The 12,181-nt window shown below is 43.5% G+C and overlaps 1 protein-coding gene across 10 annotated transcripts in view; it reads left to right on the top strand.

The window, feature by feature from the left end:
• Positions 1–12,181, top strand: part of GRIP1 (glutamate receptor interacting protein 1) — a 691,569-nt gene that overhangs the window by 528,731 nt on the left and 150,657 nt on the right. For all 10 annotated transcript variants that reach the window (XM_078449707.2, XM_081796205.1, XM_081796204.1 and 7 more), the window contains 2 exons: positions 5,019–5,154; positions 8,247–8,392. In XM_078449707.2, the coding sequence (XP_078305833.1) occupies positions 5,019–5,154; positions 8,247–8,392 (282 nt within the window). The remainder of the gene's footprint in view (positions 1–5,018; positions 5,155–8,246; positions 8,393–12,181) is intronic.

Raw genomic sequence — 12,181 nt, 5'->3', positions numbered from 1 at the left:
CCAGGCTCACGCTTCTTGGGTATCTGGGGAGATAACAATTAGTAATGTAACATCCAGTCACAACTCCATTAACTCATTCAGGTTGGCATCATGGGCGGGCTCTCTATATTCTTTCATAGCAACATTAAACAGGTCTACTTTGGGACCATAATTTTTCACAGAACCTTTACAAGGATGCATGTTCCATTTTTGCAATAGTATTAAATAGATCTTTTGTCCAAAAAATCCTATTGGCATTTTTATTGATATTGTGAACTTCATAGATTAATTTAGGGAGGATTGACATATTTTTGATGTTAGATTATGCTACCCACTGGAGTATTAGTTCCTAGATGGCAAGGATTTTCTCTGTTTTGTTTGGTTTCCAAACTTTTTTTCAGTTTTCCTCAGTCTCCAAAGCCTAGAACAATGCCTGGCATATAGTAAGCACTCAGTTTTTTATTGAATGAATGAGTGGGATGCTTTTACATTTTTTCTGATCCTATGTTCCTCAGAAGTGTTTTTGAAGTTTTCTTCACATACATCTTGTAGGTTTTTCATTACATTTTTTTCATGTTTTATTTTTTTGGTTATTGTCAACGGGTTTTTTTTCCCTCTGTGATAACTTCTAACTGGCTATTTGTTTATACAAAGGATATGGTTTTCGGCATATTAATTTTGTAACCAATTTTCTTATTTGCAAGAACTTCTCAAAATTCTCCTGTTTTCACCAGGCATCATTGTTACTTTTCTTAAAACTTTCTGGAGTTTAGCAATTAAGAGTATTGAATTATAAATCCAAGGAAAAACAGCAAACAACTAAATCCTACACTGGCAGTGTGATTCTCGTTGGTTATGTTGAGTGAGTACTCCTACAGAAGTAAACCTGCAATTTCTTTGCTAAAATCACTAAATCTGGTGATTAAGGAAGATGCCAAGTCCAGAATCATCTCACTCCTTGCCAGCTGGGCATCATCTATTCCCTGTGCTGCTTACTAATTTGGGGATACTACAGTCTTCGCTACATTCTTCTTAATTCAGGGAGGGATGTTTGCAGTGTAAATCATGAAGAAATTGTCACGATGTATTGACTTGTCCAAGTTCCAGTGTTTCACTGCAGAGTGTTGTTAAGTAATTTTTGATAAATAAGTGAACTCATGCAAATGAATGCATCGTTCATCATTTCTCTTTACTATTACATCATTATGCAAACATTAAACACCAAAAGATACATGAAATGATTGATTCATCTAATGCAGAGTGCAGGTTAGCAGAAAGTAAACTCCAGAAGCATGTTCCTCCCTCTTCTGACTGCTTCTTTTCTCCTGTTCCCTTCAAAACACCAGGAAAAGATTTCGTCAATCCTTCAGTGTCTAGAGATACCTACTTGGCAGTTAACATTCTTGTGATTCAGCGCATTTTCTTGCAACAATATTCTGTCTTTACTCCTGAGTTTTGCCTAATTTAGATTCCTCCTTAGTCTGTTCTGCTTAGCTAATCCTGATCGATAAATACAGACAGATTAGACAGGAGACAAAATTGTGAAATAGATGTTGCATTTGGAACGCTGAGCCTTCACTCTCTATTGCAGCCAGGACCTTCTCTTCTATGCCCCCCTTAGCCCAAACCACACTCTGGCATGCTGGTCTGTGACTCCTTTGCCTCTGTGACTAGGCTGTAAGCATCTCTAACTTTTCTCGTCTTTTGAGTTTCATCGTCTGGCTCTTCGTAGGCACTCAGTAAACACTTGAATCAATGAATGTACAAATTACTCAATTAACTGGTACATCAGTATTTTCTTTCTTTCATGTTATTAAAACTGGCTCTTGGGGAAAGATTTGAAACATTTTAAAATTAAAGGGTAATTGTGGCGCCTGGGTGGCTCAGTTGGTTAAGCATCTGACTTTGGCTCAGGTCATGATCTCATGGGTTCGTGGGTTTGAGCCACCTATCAGGCTCTGTGCTGCTGGCTCAGAGCCTAGAACCTGCTTCGGATTCTGTGTCTCCCTCTCTCTCTGCCCCTCCCCCAATCGTGCTCTGTCTCTCTCTCTCTCTCTCAAAAAATAAATAAACATTAAAAAAATTTGTTTTCATTAGAGGGGAATCGACCAGTTCACAAGGAAACCCAGATGGGTTTATATTTTAACACAGATTAAATTAAAGGAATTAAGCTTTTTCTATGGGCTGCCTGGGTGGCTCTGTTGGTTAAGCATCAGAGTCTTGGTTTCGGCTCAGGCCGTGATCTCCTGGTTCGTGAGTTCAAGCCCTGCATCGAACCCCATGCACAGTGCAGAATTTGCTTGGGATTCTCACTCTCTCCCTCTCACTCTGCCCCTCCCCTGCTCCCCCCCCCCCAATAAATAAATAAATTAAAAAAACAAACAAACAGGAGTTAAGGTTTTTCTAGATTTTCAGGATTCAGCCAGAAGTCTGGTAAGGACCTCGGTTCCTTCTGGAGAAAACTACATTGTGCACATCCCATAAAGCTGCACCTGTGCACTGGTAGCCCATTTTATGCAGGAAGCATGTTCTTGAAAACCTGAGTAGAAATGAAAATTTTATTAGTTAAGATTTATTTCTACCTTGCCTGGTATTACTGTTTCATCATTGATTCTTTGCACATTTCTGATTGACCTTTGAGATTTGACCTTGAGATGGGCCCTTAAAGAACTATGCTTCTAATTCTTCACGTACAGACCTATAACCAAATGCTCAAATGATCAACGTACATATTTAGACAAAATGTGAAGAGTTCTTTTGTTGGGCAGAATCGTTAAGCACATTATGTCTCTGTAATGTGAACAGTCCTCATCTGTTATGTAGTTCTCATTACTTTAATTACTTAACCTGATTTTTAAAATAATTTATACCTACCCTTCTGCCAAGAAGGACTTATAGCAGTTGTTAGGTTGACCTCTTTAAATACCAGTTGGGCCTATGTATGTTTTTATGGGATGTAGAAGGGGTTGTTTTATTCTGTTTTAAAAGGGCACAGGTTAAATGCACCCAGTGATGGAATTTTGTTTCAAATGCGTCTGTTAAGTGATGTAAAAGGCCCTGTGCTTTTCGCACATGACAAGAATTTTGATTATTGAATTTCAATCATTATTTGGTCTCTCATACGAAATGTAATGAATGAAGCTGACAGCATTCACACTCTTCCTTGGCTTTTACTTTAAAAAGCAATAACAGCTCATGTATGCAGGGTCATGAGTCTGTCATGGAAAAGGGTGTTTTTGCGTGCTAAGGTCACAGGACCTGGGAATCTTGAAAGCCTTGCCTGGAATGGTACTCAGTACATTGCTGAGGAAATCAGTGTCCTGCCCCCCTCGCATTCCTTCCTGGAGTACTCTGTTCTCCATCCAAGATCCGATGAGTGATCATTCCTTTTATTAACATGATTTGATTTTTTTCATCAGCTAGTGGGATAGTATACCAGCAGCAACAATTTAAGAACTTTTATGATAAGCATTCATATAGATTTTTGAAATGATAATTAACTCTGTTATGTGTAATTAAGGAAGGGGAAGAGGTATGCCAATAACCTTTTTGGTTTCTTAACTTTGAAGAAGAAAGTCCATTCTTGCATTTTTAAAAATTTTTTTTAATGTTTTTATTTATGTTTGAGACAGAGAGAGACAGATTATGAACAGGGGAGGAGCAGAGAAAGAGAGGGAGACACAGAATCTGAAGCAGGCTCCAGGCTCTGAGCCGTCAGCACAGAGCCCGATGTGGGGCTCGAACTCATGGACTGTGAGATCATGACCTGAGCCGAAGTCGGATGCTTAACCGACGGAGCCACCCAGGCGCCCCCATTCTTGCGTTTTAATATGAGACTCTTTGATGTCCTAGAAGTTGATAACTCCCGAAATTCATAATGTAAGTCGGGAGGAATTAGAAAGCTTGAGTTTCCCGTCCCTACCCAGAAAGTGTGTATGCAGAGGAGGAATAATATAACAGAATTTGAAAACAGTGCTGATCAGAATTGACGTCTGGATAGGTAAATGTTGACTCGACTCATTTTTACTTCTGAAAGAAAGGGTATTCTTAAAGGTTCTCACTTTCTGTTGTGCCTAAAATCAGAAGACTTGGGTTCCCTCTTGGTGCGCAGACATTGTCCGGATAAGATCTGTGAGATGAGGGATTTATGGCAATTATCTGGAGTTTCTGAGGACCAACACCACCTTACCATATTGTGACACATTTTGGTAAGAAGTGATGTGAGTTGTTACGTGAAGCCATTGTACTTTGTTTTCTGAAAGATAGAAAACAATGGAGTCAGTCATATTTTTTGTTGAATCTGTAGAAAGCTCTCTTCTCTTGTGCCCATTGGCTTATTCAGCTGAAATGTACCAGGAACTTGAGGTCTGCTGCTGCATGATATGTATTACTATTTAAAATTATTTTGGGAGCCCTTGGGTGGCTCAGTTGATTAAGCGTCCGACTCATGGTTTCGGCTCAGGTCATGGTCTCACAGTTTGTGATATCAAGCCGGGCATCGGGCTCTGTGCTGACGGTGTGGAGCCTGCTTGGGACTGTCTCTCTCCCCCCTCTCTCTGCTCCTACCCCACTCGCATGCTGTCTCTCTCCAAATAAATAAACTTCAATAAATAAATAAGTAGATTATTTTTTGTTGTATTATTATTTGAAATTCTGTTCTGGGCCCTTATGTTACAACTCTCTATTGCTCCCTTTGGAGTTACAAGGAGAGAAACCAGAGAAAGTCCCTTGAGAATGGCAGAAAACAAAGGGCAAATATCATTGTTTGTATCTAACCCATGTCAGTCTCTTTGTTGTGAACCTAGAGTGGATTACCCCACTGGTACCCATTTTAATAACCTATAACGGGATGTCTGCGTCGACTTTACCTGCACGCACGTCTTTACGAGACACGCTGCAAACTGCAAGGGAAAAGAGGCCACAGACCTTTTCTCGTCCAAGAGAAAGTGGAAAGAGTTTATGGGAAGGAGTCCCTTCGCCATGCGCAACTGCGCCTCGTACTTCTCTCTTTAATAAGGCAAATGCTTTTCTCTTAACAGAGGAATTCAAGGGCTCCACCGTGGTTGAGCTGATGAAGAAGGAAGGCACTACCCTCGGGCTGACGGTATCGGGTGGAATTGACAAGGATGGCAAGCCACGCGTGTCTAACCTGCGGCAAGGGGGAATTGCTGCCAGGTAACTCCCTCAGGGAAACGTGGGAAAGGGAACACAGGGTGTGACTAATCCAAAAACCGAAGCTCCATCAGAAACGGTCACTAATAAATAAATGATAGCTGCCATCTGCCGGGCAGAAGCACACCCGGGCGTGTTTGTAGAAGCTTTTCTGGCCTGTGCCAAGTCACCGGGGAGCCGCCTGGCCCTCATAAGACTTTAATTTTAAAACGTCTTTGTGGCTCCAGTCCCCAACTATGCTGCTGGACAGCAGACGGGCTGTAGTGGGACTGATGCACTCCGATCATGTAAATGGAACAGATGGCCCGTATCATGCGTATGCAGGGAGCGCCCGTGCAGGGATGTGGTAAGCCTACAGGAGTAGGGAAACCCAGCTCTGAGTTTCTAAGTGACGATTTTGCTTGTCTCCCATCTTCTCTGCTTTTCTACTTGTGACATTTCCCTTTTCATCAAGACAAAGATGAGGTTTCCAAAAGGATAGGAAGCTTAGATGGGGAGGCGTTGTTCTGTCCTCGTGCAATGGGCTGCAGACTGCACTCGCTCTTGCGAAAGGCAGAATGTCCTGTGTGCTGGGTCCAGGCGGGCTTGCCTTATAGACAGATTCAAAATTTACTTCAGATGCGATGGTCAGGTTTCGTTAAAAGTGAGGTTAATGTATCTTAAGTCCTGGACACCAATAGTCTTGTCCACGTAATCGCAAAAATAGTTTGGGCCTTCTTAACCTTACAAAGTATCATCAAAAATAGTGATTACTTGGGGCGCCTGGGTGGCTTGGTCGGTTAAGCGTCTGACTTCGGCTCAGGTCATGATCTCACGGTCCGTGAGTTCGAGCCTCCCGTTGGGCTCTGTGCTGACAGCTCAGAGCCTGGAGCCTGTTTCAGATTCTGTGTCTCCCTCTCTCTCTGACCCTCTCCCGTTCATGCTCTATCTCTCTCTGTCTCAAAAATAAATAAACGTTAAAAAAAAATTTTTTTTTTTAAATAAAAAAAAAAATAGTGATTACTTTTGGTGATCAACCCATCTGTACAATGTATAAGCTTAAGCCAACTGACTGCTTCATAATCTGAGGTACTGTTTATGAAATAGGCTGATGTCAACACAGGCACCGTCATCTCCTTTTTTCACGAGGAAAGAGATTTCTTTCCACACCGACAGCTTCCTTTATTTTACAACAGTCATGGCCAATCTCCGATGCTAGGGTCTCATATGTCTCCAGAACTTTTTCATAGGTAGGCCCTGTAGCACAGGTAAATAGGGTGAAGATCTTCAGTCGTATTGATGCTATAATTAAAAGTATTGTTGGGGCGCCTGGGTGGCTCAGTCGGTTAAGCGGCCAACTTCGGCTCAGGTCATGATCTCGCGGTCCGTGAGTTCGAGCCCTGCATCGGGCTCTGTGCTGACCGCTCGGAGCCTGGAGCCTGTTTCAGATTCTGTGTCTCCTTCTCTCTCTGACCCTCCCCCGTTCATGCTCTGTCTCTCTCTGTCTCAAAAATAAATAAATGTTAAAAAAAAATTTTAAAGTGTTGTTGGCATTGTCAACTGTGGAGACTGCCCACATGTCCACTGATGGATGAATGGATAAAGAAGATGTGGTATATATCACAATGCAATGGAGTATTACTCGGCCATCAAAAAGAAGGAAATCTTTCCGATTGCAATGATGTGGATGGAGCTAGAGTGCATTATGCTGAGCAAAATAAGTTAATCAGAGAAAGACAAATACCATATGATTTCATTCATATGTGGACCTTAAGAAAGAAAACAGATGAACATATGGGAAGGGGCGGGGGGGAGAGAAGAGAGAGAAACAAACCACACGAGACCCTTAATGGTAGAGAACAAACTGAGGGTTGATGGAGGGAGGTGTCTGGGGGATGGGCTAGATGGGGGATGGGCATTGAGGAGGGCGCTTGTGATGAGTACTGGGCGTTGTATGTAAGTGATGAATCACTGAATTCTACTCCTGAAACCAGTGTTGCACTGTCTGCTAACTAACTGGAATTCAAATAAAATGTGGAGAAATTTAAAAAAAAAAAGTAATGCTGTGCCGGTTATATTATCAATGACCAAATTAGCCATTGTTTAAGGCACTACCATTTTATAAGTAGTAAAGGAAAATAATTAAAGATAAGAACTCTGCCCTAAGGGGGCTGATAATTTACTAGAGAAAATGGGTATGAACAACACGAAAAGTTTGGGAACAATAACAGCATTGCCACAACGTGAGCATCGTCACAGAGCATTGGGTGGTAACGTTGCCCAGTGAGTTAGTGAACCCGAGGGAGGAAGGACAGCATGGACTGCAGGCTGGCACAGACGAGGAAAGCTTGCGAAAGAGGAATGATTCAGGCCTGACTTAGGTAAAATAAATGCACACATGTTTCTGTTTGGGGAGAAGGTATTATTGAAGGTCCTTATCCGTGACGCAAATTTTAAGTACTGTCTTTGGTCTCATCGCTTGCTCTTGCCTTAGAAGTAAAGTCTGCCTAAAACCCCCAAAGTAGCCATGGTTCTTCTATGGTGTTGAAGAGAGGCGAGAATGGTACTGAAACCCAATGCTTTCATTGTAATTTGTTCTTTTTTTATCAGCCCTGCTGTAAGCATTCAATAGCAGAACAAGCGGACCCTCTCCTTAGCCCTCAACAAACTCCCAGTGCAGATACTGAGAGCTAGGAAATGTCCAGGAGGCAGGCAGCAAAAATGAGAGAGAATGAAAGGAAAGAAAAAGTCTGGGCATGCCAAGATCTGGATCATCTGTTTCTAGAGAACCAAACTCTTTATGGACAGAGCAACCAAAAAAAAAAAAAAAAAAAACCACCACAACAACAAAACAAAACAAAAAACCCAAAACCTCTTTATTTTATTTCATGTGCTCTTTAAAAACAAAAGAGGGAAAGGGTTAGGGAAAAAAATGAGAGACCGTAGCAGATCCAATAGAGGGATATTTCAAAGTATCCCTCTGTATCCTAGGAGGCAGGGGCTCCTGCCAGGCAGGCCTCCCGGGCTTACGTGCATTTGCAGGAAGGGAAAGTGGAAAACGGGGGCAGGCCTGGGGAGAGGACGGGTCCACTGAAGCCACCTTGCCTATTTTGCAGAAGCGATCAGCTGGATGTGGGTGACTACATCAAAGCAGTGAATGGGATCAACCTGGCCAAGTTCCGCCATGATGAGATCATCAGCTTGCTGAAGAACGTTGGGGAAAGAGTGGTTCTTGAAGTCGAGTATGAGCTGCCGCCAGTCTGTAAGTAATCACACTTCAGGGGCAGGACAGCTACGCCACCCCTCTGCCTAAAACAATTTGTTCTCCATGTTTTCCCTTTTGGCATCGTTGTCTCATTACAGGAGTGATAGAACACCCATTTCTGGATATTTAGAAATTATTTAAATTGATACACCTATAGCCCACTCCAGAAGAATCAAAAAGAGCTCAGAGAACAATAAAATTATACAGGACTCGTGTTCCATTAAGGTCATCTGTGTATATCACCGTTTGTAAGGTCTGCACGTTAAGTTCGATCCAAGCTCTGCACAGAGGGACTAGGGTTAGGAAAAGCATGTGTAATGTGTTCTGTGTTGATTCTTGTATAGTTATGTTAATTTCTGAAGCATGAAAATTGATTCAAAGCACATTCTTACCAAGTAAAAATAATAGTAATGTAACCAGAGTAGCCAACACATTTCCAGAGCTTACTAAATGTCCGGCTTTATAAGGAACCTGACCTGCATGGATACGCTTCATTCTCACCATAAGGAGTGTCAGCCTAGCAGAGCTGGACTTGGATGTCAAAGAGCCAGGTTCAGATCCCAGCTTCACCTTTAACTGCGTGCCCTTGAGGAAGTTGCTCAAGCTCTCTGTGTCTCAGTTTCCACATCTGGGAAATGGGCGTAATGTTAGTTCCTGCTCATATAGCTGTTGTGAGGATTAAATGAGTTAGTATTTGTTGGGCAGTTAGAACAGTAGCTGGCACAATAAAAATTTTTGATAAATAATGCATACATTAGCACTATAAGAGAGGCATTATTATCATTAAATTTCTCATTTACAGAGGCTTGAGTGAAGTATCTTCCCCAAATAAATAGGCAGCAGAATCAGTATGTGAAGCCAGGCTCCCTGACTCCAAAGTCCATATGCTTATTCGTTGTGACATATACTTATGCTGTGTGTTACTGCGGGCCTGCATTTAAGCCATGCTCTGCTAACACCACGTCTCCTATTATTAAGCTGTCAACGTAGATGCCAGCCTGACAAAGCCCTTTGCTTTTCTATGCCAGTGAGAACTCAGACTGAATATTAATCATTGATAATAAGTCATTTGTTCAGCAATGACTTGTTGAGCATTTGTTACATTGCGGCCGCCGCGTTGTATACCGGTGGAGTTTACATTTAGACAAGGGAAGACGGATAACAAAACAAGACCCCAGTAGATAAGTAAACTGGACAGCATGAATGCTAGGGGTCATGAATGCTAGGAGAAAAAAGAAAGAGCCAGGAGAGGGATTGGGAAGGTGGGGAGAGGTGTGGGATTGCAGTTTGAAATCGGGTGGCTCGGAAAAGCCTCACTGAGGCTGTGTCGGTGACTTGAAGGCAGTGAGAAAGTTGGTCGTGTGGATTTCTGGGGAAAGAGAACTGCAGAGAGAACAGCCAGGGCTAAGATCAAAGGCAGGAATACACTGGGGTTGTTGGAGAGACGTTAAGAAGGGTAATTTGGATGCTTAAGGCTATCTTACTGTAAGATGGCGGCGTAGGAGGACGCGGGGCTCACAGCGCGTCCTGCCGATCACTTAGATTCCACCTACACCTGCCTAAAGAACCCAGAAAACCGCCAGAGGATTAGCAGAAGGGAGTCTCCGGAGTCAAGCGCAGACGAGAGGCCCACGGAAGAGGGTAGGAAGGGCGGCGAGGCGGTGCGCGCTCCACGGACTGGCGGGAGGGAGCCGGGGCGGAGGGGCGGCTCGCCGGCCAAGCAGAGCCCCCGAGTCTGGCTGGCAAAAGCGGAGGGGCCGGACAGACTGTGTTCCGACAGCAAGCGCGACTTAGCGTCTGGGAGGTCATAAGTTAACAGCTCTGCTCGGAAAGCGGGAAGGCTGGAGGACAAAGGGAGGGAGAGCTGCTGAGCCCCCGGACGGCAGAGCTCAGCTTGGCGAGGAACAAAGGCGCCAGCGCCATCTCCCCCGCCCATCCCCCAGCCAAAATCCCAAAGGGAACCAGTTCCTGCCAGGGAACTTGCTCGCTCCGCGCAAACACCCAACTCTGTGCTTCTGCGGAGCCAAACCTCCGGCAGCGGATCTGACTCCCTCCCGCTGCCACAGGGCTCCTCCTGAAGTGGATCACCTAAGGAGAAGCGAGCTAAGCCTGCCCCTCCAGCCCCCGTGCACCTTGCCTACCCACCCCAGCTAATACGCCAGATCCCCAGCAACACAAGCCTGGCAGTGTGCAAGTAGCCCAGACGGGACACGCCACCCCACAGTGAATCCCGCCCCTAGGAGAGGGGAAGAGAAGGCACACACCAGTCTGACGGTGGCCCCAGCAGTGGGCTGGGGGCAGACATCGGGTCGGACTGCGGCCCCGCCCACTAACTCCAGTTATACACCACAGCACAGGGGAAGTGCCCTGCAGGTCCTCACCACGCCAGGGACTCTCCAAAATGACCAAACGGAAGAATTCCCCTCAGAAGAATCTCCAGGAAATAACAACAGCTAATGAACTGATCAAAAAGGATTTAAATAATATAACAGAAAGTGAATTTAGAATAATAGTCATAAAATTAATCGCTGGGCTTGAAAACAGTATACAGGACAGCAGAGAATCTCTTGCCACAAAGATCGAGGGACTAAGGAACAGTCACGAGGAGTTGAAAAACGCTTTAAACGAATTGCAAAACAAAATGGAATCCACGATGGCTCGGCTTGAAGAGGCAGAGGAGAGAATAGGTGAACTAGAAGATAAAGTTATGGAGAAAGAGGAAGCTGAAAGAAAGAGAGATAAAAAAATCCAGGAGTATGAGGGGAAAATTAGAGAACTAAGTGATACACTAAAAAAAAAATAATATACGCATAATTGGTATCCCAGAGGAGGAAGAGAGAGGGAAGGGTGCTGAAGGGGTACTTGAACAAATTATAGCTGAGAACTTCCCTGAACTGGGGAAGGAAAAAGGCATTGAAATCCAAGAGGCACAGAGAACTCCCTTCAGACGTAACTTGAATCGATCTTCTGCACGACATATCATAGTGAAACTGGCAAAATACAAGGATAAAGAGAAAATTCTGAAAGCAGCAAGGGATAAACGTGCCCTCACATATAAAGGGAGACCTATAAGACTCGTGACTGATCTCTCCTTTGAAACTTGGCAGGCCAGAAAGGCTTGGCACGATATCTACAGTGTGCTAAACAGAAAAAATATGCAGCCGAGAATCCTTTATCCAGCAAGTCTGTCATTTAGAATAGAAGGAGAGATAAAGGTCTTCCCAAACAAACAAAAACTGAAGGAATTTGTCACCACGAAACCAGCCCTACAAGAGATCCTAAGGGGGATCCTGTGAGACAAAGTACCAGAGACATCACTACAAGCATAAAACATACAGACATCACAATGACTCTAAACCCATATCTTTCTATAATAACACTGAATGTAAATGGATTAAATGCGCCAACTAAAAGACATAGGGTATCAGAATGGATAAAAAAACAAGACCCATCTATTTGCTGTCTACAAGAGACTCATTTTAGATCTGAGGACACCTTTAGATTGAGAGTGAGGGGATGGAGAACTATTTATCATGCTCCTGGAAGCCAAAAGAAAGCTGGAGTAGCCATACTTATATCAGACAAACTAGACTTTAAATTAAAGGCTGTAACAAGAGATGAAGAAGGGCATTATAATAATCACAGGGTCTATCCACCAGGAAGAGCTAACTATTATAAATGTCTATGCGCCAAATACCCGAGCCCCCAGATATATAAAACAATTACTCATAAACATAAGCAACCTCATTGATAAGAATGTGGTCATTGCAGGGGACTTTAACACCC

Source organism: Panthera onca, chromosome B4 (assembly GCF_046562875.1).
Source record: "Panthera onca isolate mPanOnc1 chromosome B4, mPanOnc1 haplotype 2, whole genome shotgun sequence".
NCBI classification, from domain to species: domain Eukaryota; kingdom Metazoa; phylum Chordata; class Mammalia; order Carnivora; family Felidae; genus Panthera; species Panthera onca.
This window is presented reverse-complemented; position numbering and strand designations above follow the sequence as displayed.